We start from the raw sequence: 8973 nt of genomic DNA, 5'->3' as shown, positions 1-8973 counted from the left end.
TTAATACATAATTGTTTGTGAGAACATTTATTGAGAAATAAAATTCTTTTATTCAATACATAAGTTGCAAGTACGAAAAACACAAAACAGAAAGGGAAAAACATCACATACATATAGTACAATCAAACTTCAGAAAAAAAACCTTTGAAAACTAGTCACTTTCAATGCAACTGCTAGTGCTATCTTATCTTTGATGTTGTCGAAGAATTGAAAATAGGCATACCTCCATGACGTCTTTAAGATCAATGTGCCGCAAACGCCCCAAAAACCTACGATAAATCCAAGTCCCAAGCTGACATAGAACCACAACTTGTCATTTTCATCTTCATTCTTGTCTTTTGCATCCTCAGCAGTAAAAGTTTTATCTTCGGGGCACTTAGTTGAAAGAGGAACACCACATAGTGATGGATTTTCCATATAAATGGACGAAAAATTGAGCGTTTGAAGCTGGCGTCCCCAAGGAATTATTCCGGACAAGTTGTTGTAAGACAAGTTCAAGTGGGACAAAAAGGTTAAAGATGACAAGCTTTGAGGAATCTGTCCTGTCAGGTGGTTGTGTGAAAGATCAAGAGTTTCGAGCCAACGCAAGTTTCCGACCTTGAAAGGGATCTTTCCAGTCAATTGATTCATGGACAAATTCAAGGTGCCTAATAGAATGAGGCTACTTATTTCTTCAGGGATTTCACCTTGTAAATTATTTGATGAAAGATCAATGCTCTTTACAAGATTTAGAGTCGTGGTGTACACAAGTTCCCTTCCTTTTAGTGTCAATGTGGCTTCCTCAATATAAGTAGTAAAGTTTGTATCTGAACCATTGACCATCGAAGTTAAATTATTTAAACACATGGGAATAGTACCTGAAAGATTGTTGTGACTAAGGTCGAGGATACGAAGGTTTCGAAGATTGCATAGATTCTGAGAAATGTGTCCACTAAAATAGTTGGACCGTAACCGTAGCCTATACAACATGAATACATTTGATCCCCCTATCCATAGAGGTATGTTCCCAAATAACTTGTTGTCACCCAGATCAATACTCCCCAAACGAGAACAATTCTGCAAGGAATCAGGAATTTCACCGCCAAAACTGTTGTTGTTGAGCTTTAATATTAGCAGTGAACTTAATGCTCCCAATGAAGTGGGAATATTACCAGAGAGATTGTTGTGACCAACATCTAGAATCACTATATTGCTCCCCACAATCCATGCACGAGGTAATTCTCCAGAAAATTGATTGCTCCTTAAAGACAAGGCTTGCAACTGCTGCAAGTTGCTGATAGAGGGAGGAATAGTGTCATTTAAATGATTCTCAGAAAGATACAAACTTTGCAAACTGGGCATCATCTGATCAATATTTGAAGGAATTGGCCCGAAAAATAAATTATTTTCAAGAAAAAGGGCAGTGACTTTAGTGGACGAAAAAAGTGGAAGTGGGCCCTCCAAATGATTATGACTCAAATCAATAGAATATAAATTTGGGAATTTCAAATGGGATGGAAAGTTTCCACGAAATTGATTGTAAGACAAATCTATGGAAATTTTCAGGTCGACGGGCCGAGGGCCCACTCCAACAACACCGATACTGTCCCCACTTAACCACCTGCACAATCCTCAGGTGTGGGGTTTTATCACAAAAGGCCTCGTAATTAGAGAGGGGTATTTCTATTTAAAGCACTCTTCTCTTCTCCCTCTGTCCGATGTGGGACTGGGGGTTCCAACACTCCCCCGCATGTGAGACCCCACTTATGGGTCACACGTGAATTTCCACACATCGGCAACCACGTGGAGTCATGTCGGGACTCACCCAATCACGCGGGGCCAATGGGGACCCACCCAATCACGTGGCAGTACGGGCCCGTCCCCTGGCTCTGATACCATGTGGAAATTTTCAGGTCGACGGGCCGAGGGCCCACTCCAACAACACCGATACTGTCCCCACTTAACCACCTGCACAATCCTCAGGTCTGGGGTTTTATCACAAAAGGCCTCGGTGTTAATTAGAGAGGGGTATTTCTATTTAAAGCACTCTTCTCTTCTCCCTCTGTCCGATGTGGGACTGGGGGTTCCAACAAAATCTAGCCAGATGACTTGGGAAGATATGTTCAACAACCATTCCTCTGGTATGGAATCTTCAGAGAATTCATTACCATGAAGAGTGACGTCCACCAGTTTAGTTTGAGATTGAAGCCATACCCCAAAACCATGACTTACCCGACAATTTAGGATCACAATTGTGTGGAGCTTGAAAGGAGGAACCCAATTGTAAGCCATGTTGAAAATGAGGGACATTGGTCGTCTTGCATCTCCTACTCGAAAATCTTGTAATCTAGTAAGATTTATGAAATGGGCTTCTGTGAGAACGCCTTCCCATGAATTATAAAACAGATTTAGGGAAACTAGATTAATGAGTTGCCCCATACTTTGTGGAATGAAGCCATTCATATTATTATCAGAGAGGACCAATGTTTTCAAGGATGACAAGTTTCCAATGGAATTTGGAATTGAGCCCCACAAATTATTGTACATAAGGTTGAGATACTGCAAACTTTTTAACATTCCTAAGGAGGCTGGCAGTTGGCTTTGCATCGAACAGAAGGATAAATCTAGTGACTCCAATGTATTATTTGGACAACTTGAGAAACTCTTCCAAAACTCTTCCATTCCCCCATCAAAATTGTTTTGGGTAAGACTTAAAAACTTTAGCTTGCACATCTTTCCAATTTCCTTGGGAATTTGACCGATTAGGCCCGTAGAAGACAAATCAAGATATTCCAGAGATTTGAAGTTTGCAAATTCACTCGGAAAATGATCACTCAAATCATTTCCAGATAGATCAAGTGTTACGAGGCTGGTAAGGTTAAAAAACCAACTGGGAAATGAACTTTTAATATTGTTATTCGACATATCAAGGACCAAAAGTGATGTAAAGTTAATCCTTTGTAGTGAGAGTGGAAGGAAGTTAATCGTCTGCAATGAGAGTGGAATGCTTTCAATTTGGCAGGAAGATAAGTGTAACTCTAACAATGAAGGAAGCATGTTAAAATCATATGCCCAACTGACTCCTGTGAGGCTAAGGTCCAGGTAATTGAGATTAAGGTATTTTAGGGAAGAGAGGTGAGAAAGCCAAGTCATGTTTCTAGAACGTAAGAGGTAATTTACCCCGAGATCAAGAATATCCAAACTTGACAGGTTACCAAGAGAAGGGGGAATCTCTCCCTCAAATGATGCAAAGGAGAGATTGAGATATTGCAAACTTTTAAGCTCCCCAAAGAACATCGGAATGCGAGTGCCATGAAAATCGTTATTGCTTAGGTCCAGGTATTTTAAATGTTTCAAGCTAAGCAAAGAAGCATTTATCTTACCTCCCAAGCAAGACTTTTCATAAGCCGACTCGCCCTGCTCTCCATCAAAAAAGGAATACGTGTTCCGGAGGTCCATCTTGCCGACATGACCGGTGTGGTTGTTGCATGAAACTCCTTCCCATTGACAGCAATCATGACCCACCCAAGAAGAAAGCCTACCAGAAGGATCAACAAGGTGTTGTTTAAAGCTGACAAGCGCTCGCCTTTCTTCCTCAATGCATAATGGTTTCACAGTGCCACTGCTCGGAACTCCGATACCACCCAAGCAGATCACAGCAGTAGGTAGATACGTAGATGCCAAAAACAAAAGGGGAAAAGAGTGAGAAATATTGAGGTGATTGAATAAGCTTTTTGCAAACAAGGTATCCATTGGAGAAATCAGTGTATAGATGAACACAACAAGTGAACTCAACTCATATATATAATATAACAAGCAATGAGGGCGTAAGGATTATAAAGTGTATCAACTCTATTGAGTTTCACGCGTTTACATTTGTATTTACACCATGAAATTGAAAAAAGCGTGAGATCGAGTGGGGAGAGAGTGGGGAGGGGGACTACTATCTACTAGACTCTCTAGTCTCCATAACGTGACAGAGAAGACAACGACACAACTGCTTCCTACGTACATCAATATAGACCTGGACTTATAGCCCTGTCTGCCGAATATGGATCCTCTTCTAATCCTTTTTGTGAAGATTTTGGGGATTCTTAAACCGTGTCCATTCATCGTGCGGTCAGAAATTATTTTAAATACTTTTATTTTAAATTAAATATGAATAATACCTGACGAAAATTGACCGCACGATATACAATGAATGGACACGATTTAAGAATTCTCAGGATCTTCATAAAGAGGATCAGGAGAGATCCTCCTGGTTGTCTGCCTACATTAAGTTTAACATTGACCAAAACCTGCTCTCATTTATTATCCGATGGAAACTACATTTCCTTGTTCAAAGCGTTCAAAGTATCATACAAGTTTCTAACACCATCGTATTAATGGCTAAATTATAATTGCAACCATATTTAGCTCGATAGAGAGAACCTCCTGGTTGTCTGCCTACATTAAGTTTAACATTGACCAAAACCTGCTCTCATTCATTATCCGACGGAAACTACAGTTCCTTGTTCAAAGTGTTCAAAGTATCAGACAAGTTTCTAACACCATCGTATTAATGGCTAAATTACAATTGCAACCATATTTAGCTCGATTCCTTCTTCCCAATCAATCAAGAAGTGTAGTAGGTGAGATGTGTTAAAAGAAGACATAAACCACGGAGTTGTTGCGGTTGTAGCTCCAAGACGATATAGAAACTCAGAAATTGTTGTTCAGTAAATTTCTTTTTCATAACATTAGAGGATGTCACAAGTTCAAATAATTTTGTCCGTTATTAAGACAAGACCTTAGGACCTCGCTATATTGTTTTTCAATACTACGTCGTATTGCCACAGGAAATTTTGGATTCCAAGAAACCAAATTGAAATCCAAATAAGGAAGAGAAATAATAGAAAATGATGAAATTAAATAACTGAAACTATAGAACAAAGACCTAAATGAACAATGTTTCCCAAACTTCCAAAAAGAGGGTGGTGAAAATGTTCAGCGTCATCCCAGTCAAGAAAATGTTGACAATGATATATTACATAAACAGACTAAATTTCACTGATGGTCCTCTTGTTGAATCAACGTATCATAATTACCGTCAAGCAAAAAAATTCTCTTGAGAACAAAACTTGGCATTGGGGAGGAGGACTACTAGTCTACTAGACTCTCTAGTCTCCTTTCTCTTTCAACCCCTTCTCTCGTACTTTCCTTTTTGTCATTTTTTTTTCAATAAAAAAAATCAACATAAGATATTGACGTACAAATAAAAAAGAAGGAAAAATGAGAGAATTTTAGAGGAAAAAGAAAATTCTACTCCCAAATGCTCTTACGTACAGCAGTAAAACCCTCGACTTATAGTCAATCTCACAATTTAATAATTTTAAAACTCTAGCACGAAAAAACTAAAATCAAACATTGATTTGTGCCACTCAGTACTACAATATGGTAATATTCTTCTTCATTTGCAAGTGAGAGGTCTTAGGTTCGAATCTCGTGGACGACGAATTCAATTCTAAATTAGGTAGCCCATCGTATGATTTAACCGAACTTCTCTATTTTCTTAGTATAAAATATATCAATGCACTAAAAAAATATATTGTTTCGCAGTCTTCCAATCTTTTGGTATCTTTGACACGTTCCGACAGTAGCATGACTTCCTCTTCTTGAGCAAGAAATTCAGGAAACCTTTTACCTAAACCTTCACAAATTTTTATTAACACTTTAAAATAATCATTGTTACACTTGTTGCGTTCTTCTTTTTTTTTTTTCCACCAACAGGGAATACAAGAGATTTTCTATGGAATTTTTCGAATTTTAATAATGAAACCGTGTAGGAGCAGATATAATCAATGCATGAATGAGATGGCCAGCCGGGGAAGTCTTGCCACACCAATTAGTCTTTGGTGGAAAATTCATAAATCATTATTTAGGAAAGGGATTGAAGAGACAAGGGAGCGGCAATTGGCAATGCAGTTGAGGATGATTTATTATTTGTGTTATTTTATAATCCTAGCGTTATTCCAAAGTAATTCATCTAACACCCAGTGCAAATACATTTTTAAATTCCTACACAGGCAAGAACAAAAATAAATAAAATTCACATCATACATGAATTTCGTAGTTCCAAATTTTCTTTGAGTTCAAGAACAACATCTATATTTTTATTCTAATTGAAATTTATTTTGAAAACAAGCCACTTCTACTGAAATTACTAGCATTACCTTATCTATATTGTCATCAAATCATCCAAAATAAACATACATCTATGTCCTTCTTGACGATTAATGTGCCAAAAACCTACGATAAAACCAAAAGCGCCATGCTAACGTAGAACCCACAACTTACCATTTCCATTTTCATGATCTTTGCCTTTTGTAGAAGTGTGATCATCTCCGGAACATTTGGTTGACAGAGGAACCCCACACAGTGACGAGTTAACCTCGTAAATGGATGGATCTGTGAGCATCTGGAGTTGGCTGCCCAAAGGAATTCCCCTTATTCAATTCCGTTTGGCTAAGTCTGATTAAAGCACTCCAACCAACCCTACAAACATGATATCGGTTGTTGTTATAATAACAGCTTCGACCGGGGCGGTTATGGTTGCGGTGGCACCAAAGCTCCGTGGAAGCATTCTCTTCTTTTATTAATTATTTCTCCTTCGTTTGTTTTTTTGACAAGAAACGATAGAGTGGTATTTCATTGAACTTCACAAACAATTACAAGGGTTGTCAATCGGGTACATAAGCTCCAGTGATCTAGAAATTGGAGTAAATTTGCGCAAGTAAACAAACAACAATAAACCCCTAAATGGCTACCACAAGCACTGCCCTACCCTACAAGATGTCTCCAGTACAAATTTGTCATAAAAACACGATAGACGCAACAAATTAACACTGGCAAACACATAGGTCATCGCACAAGTGCGAGGCCACATAGAGTCCTCGCAAGTGATGTCACAATAAACCATTGTTGAAAGACGAGACCACATACCAATCGCATAAAACAAAGATAAATCCAGCCATCACAAAACACGCGACCACAATTTACAGGGCGAGGCAACAAAACCAACTACATACACTCCGAGAAAGAAAGGAACTTCACAATGTTGGAACCCCCAGTCCCACATCGGACAGAGGGAGAAGAGAAAAGTGCTTTAAATAGAAATACCCCTCTCTAATTAAAACCGAGGCATTTTGTGATAAAACCCCACACATGAGGATTGTGCAGGTGGTTAAGTGGGGACAGTATCGGTGTTGTTGGAGTGGGCCCTTGGCCCGTCGACCTGAAAATTTCCACATGGTATCAGAGCCAGGGGACGGGCCCGTACTGCCACGTGATTGGGTGGGTCCCCATTGGCCCCGCGTGATTGTCCACGTAGGCCAAAGATGCCACGTGTTTGGGTGGGTCCCCATTGGCCCCACGTGATTGGGTGAGTCCCGACATGGCTCCACGTGGTTGCCGATGTGTGGAAATTCACGTGTGACCCATAAGTGGGGTCTCACGTGCGGGGGAGTGTTGGAACCCCCAGTCCCACATCGGACAGAGGGAGAAGAGAAGAGTGCTTTAAATAGAAATACCCCTCTCTAATTAACACCGAGGCCTTTTGTGATAAAACCCCACACCTGAGGATTGTGCATGTGGTTAAGTGGGGACAGTATCGATGTTGTTGGAGTGGGCCCTCGGCCCGTCGACCTGAAAATTTCCACACACAAACAATTTCAAGGGTTGTTTTCCTCTTAATCAACCATGACATTTTATTGTTTTCTTGTGTTTTTATTCCTCACCTATGAAACTTCAAACATCTTCAATCTTTTTCTTCCCTTACATATATCAGCATCTCCTTTCTTATTTTCTTCAACATGCATTATAAGGTTTTTATCTCTCTATATATAATTCTAATATTAGAGACAAAAGGAGCACTCCAAAATGAGGAAATACTTCAAAGACAATAAATTGCTCCTCATAAACTTAAAAAATTACAATTAAATTAAAAAGAGCTACAATTGTAATTCAACACATTTTAAGTTTTAGAAAAAAAAATAACAAAAGCATAAACCCCCACGTTAGTGGGTGGCTTATGGTTGACTTCCATTTTGTATTTAATATTTTTTTCACAAAAAATGATCAGTTTTCTAAATTTTTTTTTTGTTGTAAAAAACCATAAATAAAAAAAAATTAACAAAAATAAAAAACAAAACTAAAAAAGAAAAACAAATACCTTTTCAATGATTTTTTTTTTTCTTTCTACATTACTTTATTTAGATTCAAATACCTTTATATAAATTTATATTCTTGTTTTGAGTGTTTTGACATAGATTATATGAAAATTTTCGCCAAAAATACATTTTGTAGAACATGAAGATGATAATCTGGTGTTCTGGTAAGGGAAAAAGAAAGTTTATTTTTATTTTTTTAAAGGATATATATTCTTTAAATGACACGTTAAGCAAGTGCTCATCAAGTTTACGAGGGTCACAAGCCACGTAAAATTGTCAGTTTGATTGGCATCCCATAAATCACAACTTGTTAATTTGGCTAAAGCTTGTTCCTCTTGCTTGTAATTTCCAATCATGACCCTTTGCACTTCCATGTAGCTACCTTGACGTTGCAGAGCATGCATTTGGCAAAACACCCAGAATCATAGTCTCAAATGCTGAGTTGAGTATAATGTCGGTCTCGGCCACGGGGGTTTCTGTTCCCTCACCATTGTTGGCTCCGTCGCGTTTGGAGGAGTAGGGTTTCGCTCCAAAAGTGATAAATGTGGCTGTGAGCTTGTATGCGTACTTTTTTGCTTTGCAGGACGTGCAATCGCGCCTCCCTCCAACTTCCAATGTACGTTTCCATATATGCGAGATAGGAACCAGTTCAGCCATCCTAGATTCTACTTACTCTGTTCCGTGTTCAGAGCGGGATTCCTCTTCAACTCACTATGTTCTGTGTTTAAACTCTCTCATCTCTCCAAATTCCAATAATATCGTTTGTAATATAAAAATTAAAACAAAA

The 8973-nt window shown here is 38.7% G+C and overlaps 1 protein-coding gene across 1 annotated transcript; it reads right to left on the bottom strand.

Moving 5' to 3' along the window:
- Nucleotides 1–3884, bottom strand: LOC137727063 (receptor-like protein EIX2). The gene is made up of 2 exons (XM_088694114.1): nt 2058–3884; nt 1–1529 (listed from the first exon to the last, which is right to left on the bottom strand). The coding sequence occupies exons 1-2, from the start codon at nt 3730–3732 to the stop codon at nt 130–132; spliced, it is 3075 nt and encodes a 1024-aa protein (XP_088550240.1). The 5' UTR covers nt 3733–3884; the 3' UTR covers nt 1–129.
- Nucleotides 3885–8973: the final 5089 nt, after the last annotated feature.

The sequence above is a fragment of the Pyrus communis genome, chromosome 5 (assembly GCF_041283825.1).
Source record: "Pyrus communis isolate YQ-2024b chromosome 5, ASM4128382v1, whole genome shotgun sequence".
Classification (NCBI taxonomy): Eukaryota; Viridiplantae; Streptophyta; class Magnoliopsida; order Rosales; family Rosaceae; genus Pyrus; species Pyrus communis.
Note: the sequence above shows the minus strand (reverse complement) of the source record. Positions and strands in the feature narration are given on the sequence as shown.

Bases quoted from the DNA above. Each gene is read 5' to 3' on its own strand.
- LOC137727063 (XM_088694114.1), bottom strand. From the start codon at position 3,732: ATGGATACCTTGTTTGCAAAAAGCTTATTCAATCACCTCAATATTTCT. The intron at 1,530-2,057 runs GTCCCACATCGG...AAATTTCCATAG, and splicing joins AGATTTTGTTGGAACCCCCA to ATTTGTCTTACAATCAATTT.